This window comes from Amblyomma maculatum, chromosome 7 (assembly GCF_055883805.1).
Source record: "Amblyomma maculatum isolate TAMU_Amacu chromosome 7, ASM5588380v1, whole genome shotgun sequence".
Classification (NCBI taxonomy): Eukaryota; Metazoa; Arthropoda; class Arachnida; order Ixodida; family Ixodidae; genus Amblyomma; species Amblyomma maculatum.
The window spans coordinates 27,027,168-27,040,461 of NC_139350.1; the positions used below are offsets into that span (position 1 = coordinate 27,027,168).

General features: G+C 46.4%; 1 protein-coding gene across 2 annotated transcripts in view; it reads right to left on the bottom strand.

Moving 5' to 3' along the window:
- Positions 1-4,897: 4,897 nt before the first annotated feature.
- Positions 4,898-13,294, bottom strand: part of Cad86C (Cadherin 86C) — a 120,354-nt gene continuing 111,957 nt past the window's right edge. The window contains exons 22-23 of one of the 2 annotated variants that reach the window (XM_084608959.1): positions 11,721-11,846; positions 4,898-10,598 (exon numbers count right to left, since the gene is read on the bottom strand). In XM_084608959.1, coding sequence (XP_084465085.1) covers positions 8,210-10,598; positions 11,721-11,846 — 2,515 coding nt within the window. In that variant the 3' untranslated portion in view covers positions 4,898-8,209. Of the gene's footprint in view, positions 10,599-11,620; positions 11,847-13,294 lie in introns of both variants that reach the window. The other variant, XR_014708672.1, reaches the window with a different exon arrangement.

Genomic DNA, 13,294 nt, shown 5'->3' on the forward strand with positions numbered 1-13,294 from the left:
CTTCTAGTGTATTGCTATGGAGCTTGAAAAAGAAAGTTTTTGCTCCCCCTAGTATAGCCATATTTTTTACTCTTTAAGGACTGACTTCCATGGACCTGCACAGTACAATGATCTGTACAATGGGATCGGGAGAAGACATCGCACAAGTCCTTATAAAGTTTATTTTGCTTCACATTTGATAAATATTCAAACAAAAACGGGCTTGCAATACACGACATGGCATGTACACTACTTTAGGATTCCGAAAATCCTCCCTTGCATGCTCGCCGAAGTTACAATTAAATTTGGTAACACTTTGTTCAACCTAATCTGACATACAGTTCGTAAAAATGGGTCCTTCGTATCACGAAAGAACATAAAACGGTTAACCACTAGGCGCAAATATCAAATGTGCCGAACCAACTCCTCCAGAGCAGACGCGATGAAACAAGCTCGTTCGGCGGGTGCGTTCCCAAATACTTCTCCACACAAAAATGGCGAGCACACGCACGGTGGAATTTCTGCACATTACTGCGAGAACAATGCAGTACTTGTAACACGCACCTTATCTTAGCAACAAGAAATAAATTACAAATTGTAGCACGTACAAACTTAGACAAACCGAATCCTTTTAGTCTGTCGGCCTTCTCACGTACTTTTAAAACCTGCTGGTTATAATATGACTCACTGTGTCGATAGTTTTCCACTGACACTCCTAAATACTTCCCTGGGGTTGTTACCCAAGGCATGTTCACGAAATTCGCAGGGGCTGTGGGCCACTCTCCAAGCCAGAAACCAAGACACTTATCCCAGTTCACAACACTACCACTCACCGAACAAAAGCCCTTCACGAATTTGACAACACTGCGAATGCTTTCGTAGTCAGCACTGAAGACGGCAATGTCATCGGCATACGCGAGTATGCGGACCTCTGCTGCATGCAAACGAAATCCTCGGACACTGCTGCTCTCGATAATGCTCTGACAAAATGGTTCAATATACAAGCTGAAATCAATGGCGACAGGCGGCAGCCTTGACGTACAGAGCGTTACACTTGGATGCGCTCACCCACCCTCTTATTTACTATCAGGCGCGTCGTGCACCCTCTGTACGCCATTGCGACTCCCTTGCAAATAACTGAGCCTAGATTTACATGCTCTAAGACTCATAACAAGACATCATGCGGCACCTTGTCGAAGGCTTTCTCTAGGTCAAGCTGGAGCATGGCAACGCTCTCATGCAAGGCGTCTCAACACTTCAGCACAGACCGTGCCTTGTGGATATTCGTATATATGGTTCGGCCTTTAATGCCGCAGGTCTGATGCGGTCCTACTAATTCTTAAATTAAAGTTTGAAGCCTTTCAGCTAGAATTTTCATAAAAATTTTATAATCTGTGTTCGTCAGGGATATTTGTCTATAAGCGGTAACTTGAAGCATCCGTCTAAAGAGTGAGAAGACCGAAGTTTGAATCCAGGCTTGTCGCCGTGAGTTTTTATTTCTTTTTTATATACCTTTTATTTATTTTTTAAATGTAGTCGTGTTATTTTATATTGTTGCAAGCTTTTTCTAGTCTGGAGACGCGTTTTTTTTTCGGAAACGAGGGCCATCAACCATGCAGGAAATTCCGAAACCAGAGCTCCACGCGGTTTGATTCTGGACTTTCCTGTGCAGTACAGGCATTTTTTGTATTGGAACACAATCCTGTATCCCAGATTCTGTACAATAAACCTGTACACGATCTCCTATATGGATTTTATACAGGATTTTTCCGTACGGATTCGGTTGCAGAGACGAGAGCATAGGCGCCGAGCATTGCAGAGTTATACAGAAGTACGCCGAGCGAGGGCGTAACTGTCCTCCCACGGGATCGCTCTCTGCGTGTCTAGAGCAGCGCGCCACGAACACGAGACCGCACTTCTCTTTCCAGCACTCTCTGCCTGCCCGCAGTGGCGGCAGTCGCAACCCAAGGAGCGGCCAATGCTCCGTTGAGAACCGCTTGTTTTGTATGTCTTTGTTCTCACAGCGGGGCGATTTGCCTCCTTTGGCCCTTTCGGCATCAGCAGTGACTCTCAAACATACATACAGCACCTCAGCAATGCTTTCCTCTCATGACGCAAATTCGCTTGATTCCTAAGAGCTCGCCGAGCTAGAGCACTTTAGCCTAGCGCCGACGCTCTGCAGCCACCATTTTGAGCGTCGCCGACTCAAGAGAAACAGAAAAGATGGCGCAGATATGACGCTTTATGCGATGTGACTTCCTCTACACTCGCTTTTGACGAGAGAGCAGCCAGGAGTGCACTTGGCTGCTCTCAGCGGAGGAAAAGACCTCCTCCTCTACCATTGGAAGCCAGTGATTCTACTCCTGCTCTCCCACTAGAAGGCGTCCGCTTGTCTGAAAGCACTTTCGAAGTGCTCTGGAGTGCACCTGCTCTCCCACTCGAATTCGCCATGAAATTCACGTTACCCCTATGCTACCGGTAGGAGCTGCAGCTCGGGTCACTCTTTTCATATGGGAGGGTGATATCAGAATCAGCCTGGCAAACCGTTTCCATTCTCGTTACCCCTACGAGACGCAGGCACGTCCATACAGCTTGGTTGAAGCGTGAATTTATATGTGGGCCAGTAGCTGACGCTCTCGCGTCATACCCTTAAAGGGTGAGCTTAAGTGTCCCCAATAATGTAGCACCTTACACTGATAGGGCATGATAGGGATTAATGTAGCAGGCAAAAGAAGCTTCCGCCGTTGCTTTCGCAATTCAACTAGGGTTAACCAGAGCTAAACGACAGCTAATTTTTATCAAACTTGCCATTATTGCTTCACCCGAGTCATTCCCTCCCACGACCACAGAAGAATTGACTACTTCGTATTATGCCGCGTCTACATAAACAGTGTATTCAGAGCCGTCTAATTTGGAATCAAGGGCCTTTGTACCTGCTCTCCTCCTGCCTTCGAGAAAAGGAGGGTGCATATTTTTGTTACCTGTTTAACAATTAGTACTAAGTAACTCACCACGGCCTACAGTTTTACTTATACATTTCTTTCCGCGATCTTGTCTTGAATTCTTGGGTATTCCATGCCGTGGACGTGAAGGCGAGCCTCCAACTGAATAATTGTATGGGTCTCGCACAGTTCAGTGGTGTTATTGTAGAAGTCTTTCCGCAGGGGTGGAGTGGGGTAGCCCTCGTGCTGATTTATATGCCTCCTATAATCTTTTCTATTGGGTTCTTTTCCGCCAGCCTTAGCTAGAGGTAGCGGATAGCATAAACTATTCCGCTTATTACAAAAGCCTGAACCATTCTGTACGTCTTTCTCTTTCTCTCCCCTCTTTTGTTGGCTAATCACCTAATTAACCTGGCTGACATGCTAATTGTCGACTTAAGTTTATACATGGCTTCTGTGTCTCTTTATTGTCCAGGACTATTAGTCCCAGGACCCTAATTTTGTCTACTCTGGTTGCCAGTGCTTCATTTGCTCCTACCAGAATATCTCCTGCGTTGATATTGAGTTTTATTATCCCACGGATCGTTAGAAGACAGATGTACTTGGTGAGAATTTAAACATTGCCTATTCCGCGTATTTTTAAACAATATTGATCGCCTGCTGGAGATTTTCTTCTATTTGCCCATTGTTGCCTGTATGTTCATATTATGATATTGTCAGCACTAGCACCTGTTTTAACTCTCTAACAGTCACAAATAATGACGAAAGGTTAATTAACACCAGGTTGAAGAAAAAAGGAAGAGCACTAAGCCCTTTGGGGCGTTCTTAACTCCTTGCTTGAATGTTTCCGACTTGATGTCTTCGAAGTTTATTTTTACCCTTTTTTTTCGGTTATAATTCCCTAACGTAATCGTAAATCACTTTGCCAAAGGCAATCTTCCCTAGATTAGTTAGCATGGCTTCGTGTTTGGCATTTATTAGATAGAGGCACAGTATAGTTTTTCTACTACCTTTATTGGTCGGCTTTAAGTTGAATCATTACGTGACAACTTGCCCCAGAAACCCAACATTGTTTTTGGAAAATTCCTTCCTTTCCTCTGCATGTTCCTGAAGTCTCTTTAGTATTATATAATCCATCCGCTTCTCCAAACGGTACGTTAGCGATATTGACCTGCGGTTGCCTACTTCACGTTTCTTCCCCCGGTTTGGGCATATAGATCACTTTAGCATGCTTCCCCTCGTATGATGCTTAGTTTCCATACCCCATGACCGATACTAAATCTAGGTTCCTCAGCATTTTATTGGTTACCCCATCTGCCCCCCCCCCCCCCCCCGCTCATACGTGGTTCTTAGCTGACTCATTCCTCTCCATACCTCCTCTATTCCGTCTTCAATGTAATCGGTGTGTCACTGGCAAGGGCAAAGAATTTCTATCTGTCGCTTTCCCAGGCAGCACCGTACAGCGAAGAAGTCCTGCACTTATTTCCTACTGTTTCTTTAATAAACGTGTCTGCGGCCTGCAGCAGGCACTAAAACAAACTTTAACGATGATCAATGGGATTAATGCTGCATATACGCGGCTCTGACGGCGCTTCTGCGCCCTTCCGAGCGATCAGTGCCCGCTATTTCACCTGTCAGAGACATGCTTGTAATTTTTACAGGATGTGAGGCTTCATGCAGGGCATGCAAGGGTTTTCCAGTGTGTGTTAATTCCGTCTCGCCCATCCACATGAAAGGAGCTGCCTGAGTTGCCAGTTTCTACGAAAGAGACCATGTCATGTGGTCTCGTCACGGTCGCACAACCAGCGTACCAAACAGTGCCCAATCATGTGACCAGCAAGCTCTGCCAGAGACATGCTTGCGATTATTAAAGACTGTCGGGCTTCAAACGGTCCATCCCGGTAGCGCCGGACAATTTCTTTCCGGCATGAGGTTCCTAACGCTCACGTGTTAAAAAGCAGTCCCGGAATGTCATCTCATAAACGCTTTATTCAAACAACAAGCCACTTCATGAACAGGTCTTTTGTTTCAACATAGACGCACTTCTCGTATTCTATACATCCAGCACAATCAACTAGCAGGTATGCAGTGTCCTTAGACTTCGAGTACATTTTGGCAGTTGCGTGGCATGCGGAGAAAACACTCAAAGAGAAGGCTGGCAGAGGATGTTCCACGTTGCATCTGATTAAAGACTGATGACATGCAGTGTGCCAGAGGCTCAGAAAAGCATCCTGAGGGAAGCCCACCTGTACTTTGCTTAGCTATTTCGATGATATGTGTACCTCTTGCAATCCAGTTTTCCGGAGGAGACAAAATTTGCAAAAGCGAGGGAAATAGTTGCGAGAAATGTGGAAAAAATTTCCCATCGATCGTTTTACGTGATAGATGCTTTACTCGTGTAAAGCGTCTCGCCTTCATGACATGGAATCTTGTCAAATGTGGGTGCGTTTACTATGATGCAGCGTTAATTTGAATAATATATCGAAATTGTATGTTAATACGCATTCCTTACACCTCTCAAAGGTGTAAGGATCTGTCAATTATTTGTCGGCGGGACATATTATATCCTATTCACAACGCTAATGTACTGAAGAGTGCAGAATACGCTATCCATAACCTCACAAGTGATCTGTAGCACTGTGAAACTTAGGGCAATATGATTCAGTCAGAACTGTCCCACTGCATGAATTTCGCTCATTCTCTCCCGTTATACCGCGACTAATGGCTCCGTCTGCAGAAGGAAAAAAAATCAGTGCACAACATCTGCCCATACGAAACAGCGATGGCAGACATCAGCCTTTTGGACGGACGCATGGTTGCAAATGGCGGCGCACCGCTTCGCAGGAGGCCTCCACAGTGTTGTGTTCGTGCGGACTGTCGCTGATAATTTTAACATTGAATAAAATGCTAGTTGTAATTTCCAATGAAAAAGGGCGACCAAGCTTTATATTTGCTGCAAACAAATTGTTTACCAGCGTGCAGGTATCTGAGAGACATCTGTTCTACTTCTTTACCCTTGTTTGCGAGACAGCTGTTGGTTTTAGAGTTTGGCAAACAACTTGCGAGATGGAATAGTGATCGCTGTCACATGCATGATAATTTGGAGGCTTGGCAGTAATAGTTAGTCATATTGTGTCTTGATTTTAAATTTAGGTGATGCACCCGTAACACCCTCACGTAGACAGTGCACACGGCTTGTGGTGGGTCTTTATATGCTATATCTCAGAGCAGTCACGAACACGCAAAACAAGAGCACAAATAACAGCCTCAATAATGATACAGCTTTCAAGATTTTGCACTTGATGAACGTGGAGTTGAATTATGCTACTGTATTTTTCTTTATATTTGCAAACAAGACCACTTACGAAGTGTTTTGAAAGCATCCCTGAAAGAAGCAGGAAAGAAGACTATTCACAGCTCAGGCGGCCAGGGACAAGCAAATAGTCAGTTGTACTTGCGCATAGCACTGCGAGATTTTAAAAATTTTTGGTTCACTACGTGGAACATCCTCTTTGATTTTTGGATTGCAAGAGTCTAAAAAGGGTGATTTAAATGCTTCATGTATAGTTACTTGATGTATTCGGTATTTGACAAACACTGACTCTGCTTGATGAAACGCTCGCGGAAGCGAGTAGAAACAGTCAAGCGTTATGTCGACAATGTGGTTTTGATGTCGCATTAATAGATTCGAAAGTCCATGTTCATATACAACATTGATGTTGCAAGTGAGAAGCGGATGCAGTCACAAAGAAATTCCCAGTAAAGATTCAGTTTAAACACAATAAAATTATTAATCGTCTTATTAACAAGACTGATAAGAAAAGTTATTTGAATTCCAAAAACTTTCACAATAAGGCAGAAAACTTGCTCCTTTTTGCGACGCTGATGGCGAGCGTCCGTTTCCCAGATACGCTAATAAGGCTTATTGTCCCTCATTGCATACGAATACGCTTCGTGCACAGAATAAGGAAGAAAATTTTTCGAACGTATTAACTTTTCAGGCGAAACAACATTCGCATAGCACCCAGCCATGCCTACTTATGCCGAAAAAGCTGAGATATTGTTCTTCGTAGCTCGGTAGGTTTGTAGCAACATATGTGAAAGAATGCCGAGGGTCAGAAAAGCAAGATTTAAGACAAGGCCTCAAAGAAAGACAAACTATCGCGTAGGACAACACTGAATTTGCGCATTTGCCTGCTAAAAAGACAGCGATAGCTGTTACACATTTGGTTCACGCAGTGCTTGGCTTGACCTCGTCTGGAGTCACATATAAAAATCACGACCTCTACTGCGATGGAGCCATTAAAGTCGTGGCTCTAAGAACATATCGGCCATTGACAAGAGCCGAAGGACTGCTGCCTTCGTTCGCAACATACGCTCCGTAGCTCACGCCCTCTTCGAAAGGTGTGGAAAACTATACAGGCGATTGCTGGAAATACGGTGCTTTTGTGTCTTAATGGTCCCTGTATCTTCACCAAGATCTCGGGATAACAATGGCAGTCCAGTGCTTTTCATGGAAAATTAAAAACCGAAATAAATTGCAACATTTTCGTGCGATTGCTTGCTTAGCGTGACAACTGTGCAGACGAACACAGTCTAGCTTAGACTGCATTGAGATGGGGTCACTAAAATTTGCCTTTAGTGTAGGTAACGACCAATAAAGTTTTTTCACTGAGCTGAATGTAACAAGCTTTCCATAACTTCATATGTCATTGGTGCACGGCTCACTTAGGGACGAGAACGGAATAATAATGCGAGCCAAAGTGTAACAAACAATCAACAGTATTATATTCAACTGCAATATACAACAGAAACGCGTCAACTGTAACTAGTATTTGAGACCTATAGTCGTGTTCTGAGTGCTCACAGAGAAACGTTTAAAGTCGTGCGCACGCGAGTTATTTAAGGTGGGACATGGCATGATAACATCTGACGGTATCTTGAATGGAATAAAACAAGCAATATTTTTACAAGGAACACCAACTCCTCTGGAAATCGCTCGGCAAAAAACCTCCATAAAAAAGGCTTTGTCCTAGGCACGGTAGGGGCGTATCAGAACACCTGAATGTACGAAACGGTTCGCTATTATAAAGGTAGAATGCGAAACATTCAGACAGGAAAGTGCAAGGGCAGGTGTGACGTCAACTGCATATTGTTATACCCTAGTTTCTAATCGTACGAAAATCTATCAATGGTGGAAAAGTGACTCGAGGGTAACATTGCAGCGGGAGCAAGGTAGAAAAATCTATACTATCTTGGCGCGCGCGGCAGTTCGCCCTTCTACTGAATCAAGGAGAGGGCGAACTGCTCCCGAGGCACGTTCGTATTCTTTCCGTATTGACACCGTCGTAGGCTATGGTGAAGAGGCTCTTTTTCTCGATGAAAGCGTTCTTCTTCAGACGCAAGTTCTTGGCGCCGGCTCCTATGCCAGAGTCGGAATCATCTTGTTCCGACTCATCCAGCTTCCCTAGGCTGGTTTTGAGCTCTCGCTCAATCGCTTCCAGCTCTGAGTCGCTCGCCGTCCCAGTCTGGGTTGCGGAGCCCTCGTGCAAGATACTGCCGTCAGTCGCAATTACCTTCGTGGTGATCTTGACTGTCGAAAAACCTTGGTGTGTCGGTGTCTCTTCCGCTTCGGTCGTATGGCCCGCAGCACGAACCGGTAACGGGACTTGAAGCCTTGTCTTATTTGATCCATCATGTACGATAGCAGATGGGATAGGCCCCGACGAAGGCCCGCTAACCGGAAATCTGTCTTGGTTCCCTTTAATCACGGTAGTTGATACCTTTTCTGCTAAATTGTCATGAGCGATTCGATCTTGGGATATCATTTCAGTTCGTCCTTCTATGGTCAGTGATGAAGTTTCATTTCCTTCATGTTGATCGAAGGTGAGGTCTTGTCTGCTCCCAGGAACGTGAGCCGGCACGTGTGGCACTTGGTCGCGCAGATGCATCAAATGTGTGGTCTGGTCTGTGCTATAATGTGTTGGCGCTGGCCCAGAGGGATGATGATGTACACTGGTCGGAGGGTAACTAGGCTGTGTGATGTCCACGGGCTGAGGTATCACCTGGGTGCCCGGAAGTTGTGTGCTGAAGAATACGGGCGACATGCCGGTGATGGCTACTAGCTGTGGGCCCTGAAGGCCAAGCAGTGTACTTTGTAGGTGGGATTGGGTGTGTGCGGCCTCCTGTTGAATATGGTGTGCTTGTGAAACATGAGACACCGCCGACACATTCGCAGCATCCATCGGTACAGTGTCTGAAACTCTTACGACGCTGCCTTCGCTAAGCGTGGAGCTTAGTTTTGCTTGAGAAATGGATGAGCCACTAATATTTGGGGCTAATGAATGTGGTCCCACGCTAGAGTCCTGTTGCGTTCTGGTTGTCGATGTCGTCACTTGCATCGATGCACCTGAGTTGGCCCCAGCTTGCTTCTCGGGGAGCGCGAGAGAGGAGGTTTGTTCTGTGAGGTCTCTTGAGTGAACAGACAATACTGCTGCTTTAGAAACCACGGAGGAGGCTTGAACACTTTCGGCCGCGTGAACTGCTCTATCTTCTATTCGGCTCGCACGCATGTGTTGCTGAGTCGCCGTATTCACATCTACATCCAAACCTCGAGCAGGAACGTCCGTCATGTCGGTAGTGACAGTTCCCTGTTGTCTTATGCTTTGATCCTGAAGCGATGATTCAGCTACGCGAGAAAACGTGGGGCCGTCCGCTTCACCGCCATGGACTTGAGGCAGATCATTAGCGGAGATGTTTTTTGACCGAAGTTCACACTCCTCAAAGGACTCACCGAAATCGCTTGTTCCCAGCTCTTCGTTGTCTACCCCTACACGACGGTGCATTGCTCTCAGACGTGCATTTCTAGCAGCCGGTACCGGCCTCCCGGCAGGCTCTTCGTAGCGCACCGCGTCGCGTTGAGCCACTCTTCGCGGCTCTTGAGGCACGATCCATACTTGATCGCGAGGCAGCCCTGATGTTGACGACACGGCGTCTTCGACGCCATCGGGCGAGTGCGACTGCAAAACGAAGGACGCGCCGTCCACTTTGTGGTACCGGGAGAACCTGACACGGCGGGCGTTTTCGCGGCGGTTCGCGGCGGCGCGGTGTCGGATGTTTCCGCTGTCGTCGGCCTCTTCTTCACGCAGACGGCGCCGACGACGTGACGACGAGTCTTCCTGGTAGTCACCTGCGACACTGGCCACATCAGGTGGAGGGCTGCGGATGTAGAGGATCTCCGTTCTGCGTGGTCCCCCGACACCACCCGGCGAGCCCCCGCTGTACTCGACACTTCGCGTTGTACCGAAGGTGTCGCTGACTGGCGACGACGGCGCTTCTCGGTAGAGTTGGGTGTCCGCATCAGGCACTTCTTCGCGGCGACGTCGCCTGGCTGCAGCGGCAGCATCTCGGCGCACCACAAGAAAGTCCCCTAGCCGGTGGCCCCCTCCTTCGCCGGCGTGCACGACGGCATCGGTGTCGAGGCTGGAGCCATGAAGCAGCAGACGGTCTCGACTCGCGGGTCGTCCCCGCTGCAGGTTCTCCACGGTGCCGCCCTGGCGGGTTGCCTCATCTGCACCGGTGGTCGTACCGACGGCTATCGACTGGGTGGGAACGCTGCCGTCCGCCGGCCGAGGGCTGCCGCCATCTCCCTGCCAACCACGCCGACCGCTGGGAACGCTGCAAACAAGACCCAAAAGTCATCTCTGATAGCTCTGCATGCAATAGTGATGAATCTGTTTATAGTACCCGAGGCTATTTTTTTTGTTTCATTATAGGTTCATGCTACAAAATCTCGAGTCTGGCCCTTCTACACTTTATTTTTTAGTGATGGACTTCTACGTTTTCGATGTATCGTAAACCAATCTGTGCCGACATTACATTCGGATGAAAATTCGTCGTTGCAAGCGCCTTTTTTCAGCGCGCTTTTGATCACTGTTAGAGTGAACCATAGGTAACTTTGCTATGGTCTGCACCTCCATTGCTAGAGAGTTAGCGGAATGTACGAGACAGGAACGCTTTTTATTAAATTAGCCGTTCCGTCATCGTTCTGTTTTTCTTGTCGCTTCTTCAAGTCAAACGGAAACAAGCTACACATTGGAGATTTGCAATGCCTAATTACTTTGGTTCATTTACGTTTGACTAATATGAAATTTATTTAAGTCTCCAGGAATAAAGAAGAAAACAACGACTTATTTTCGGTGAATTCTCGCAGATTACTAAAACAGGTTCGGATACTTGTTCGAAGATCTGCGTACAATTACGTATTTTCTTTATAAGTAAGTTGTAGACAGGTCTTACTACGTACGTCATGTTTAGTAGTTACATTCCGGCACCCTAGGGAGCTGGGTACTAATTAGAAGCAAATGATGTCGAGGATCTTCACGCGCCGTCTGAAGTAACAAAAGAGATGCAGGCATGAACGAGAGATTTAGCCAAATAATGAGCCATTAATAACGTTCGCTTTTACATTCCAGTTGCAACCGCGTATATCGATTTCGATTTGATTACCGCGACTATAATTCACTTCACCACCGACGAGTCATACTTCTATTTTTTTGGCAGCTTGCCAAGATGCATGTGAGCCCCAGAACCGCATAGTCAAAACCACGTCAAAAAGGTGGAATAAAAAAAATCCCATTGATTGCATTTCCTCTAGTCATGCAAGGGAACCAGGTGCTCCTAATCGCCAATTACTATACCTGGTGATGCGGCGGTTGTACGCAGTGCAGAGGGTAACGGGCGAAGAGGGGTGCAGCGGGGATAGCGTGAGGAGGGTGTGGGGGTCCCTAGGTGGCGCACCTTCCGTTGGCGGCCGTAGTCGCCTTGTCCGTAGTCGAGCGCCGCTCGCGGACTGACTGGTCAGTTGTGACTACTCCAGCAGATGTCGACGGAGACACCTTGCTGCTCGAACGCGGCCGCTGGTTCCTGCAACGGGATGTAAGGCGATTGAAAACACTATATGCATTACTTGGACCGTAGCACTAGTAGTATATAACAGGACTGTAACACCTTTGATGCCTCATAAACCAGACGAGTGCTTTGTGGATTGGAAGTTCTCTTTATCAGCAGTGTGTTAGATACTGCAGTGGTGAAACCTCCTCCTAATTTTCGGAACGTTCTGGGACGAAAGTAATGCGTTGTCCAGTAGCCCGCGCTGTTTCCTATAGATCACAGGTGTTCTCCCGTCTCTTTTTTGTCTCTCTACTCAGTCAAATAAAAATTACAGGGTCTCTTAAGATACCTCTCAAGAGGTGAACGGCGAAAGGCACTCTTTCTCCTCTTATTATTCGCCTCTTTCTCTCGCATCTTCTCTTTACCTATAACTCTTTTTGCTTCTCTTGGCCTTTTATTTGTCATTACTAGTAATTACTAAGCATTTAAGTCATTTCTAAACATTGTAGTCTTTACAAGTCGTCGTCAGACATATCAGTCATTTGTAGTCATTAGTTGTAATTTTAGCCGTTACTTTTCATTACTGAGCACTTTTACTCATTCTGATCGATTGTTGTCGTGGCCGTTCGTCGTTAGACATATGGTTCATTACTAGTCATTAGTAGTCATTATAACCGTTACCAATCTCTTAAAACCTATATTAGTCCCTATCGCTATTAATCATTTTTACTTCTTTAATTTAGCTGTCTTCATACGATGGACATTTCCTGATAACGCGTCCGGCAGTCAGTCACTTTTGCGAGCACCATGAGCCTTTTTAAAAAGGCTTTCACCGTAAAAGCGTACAAGACTAGTTCCATTATTGAACTTCGTGGCCGTTACGAATAGCGCAGAACATTAGCTGGGCGAGAAAGCAGGAACTCGCAGACATGACACAAAACCGGCATCTAGCAGGTCTGCATGTTAACGAGCTCAAATACAGTCGACCTTGGATATATGGAATTATTGCTGATATGCAAGTTCCAGAATATCTTTGGAAATTCCAGGCAAAAGTGATGTTCCTCTTTATCGAACTACAGTTCAGCGAAACATTCGATATGTCGAGCTACGAGCTGTGCCTCTGCAAGAGCCGCTTCTTCTAATGAAGCCCCAGTTACTTTTCGAGCGAAGCCAGGCTGGTTGCGCAACCTTGGCCGCCAGCTGGCAGCGTTAAAGCTGTAAAACCGCGAGTCCTATTGAAAGAGATCTGCGGTCTGGCATGCCTGTAACGCGACACTGCTGATATAACGAGAAGCCGAAGTTCGATGGTCTGGTTGTCGTGTGGCGACAACCGAAAGCTTGCGGTATCTGTTGCGGGACCTGCTTCGCTGCTAAAGGTGAAAAAGAAATCACTTAGTACCGCATTTTATCTGAGGTATTGCTACGCTTATAGTGTAACAGTAAGAAATTTAGAGGTCTTGTGATCAGAAGTGGCTTTTTTT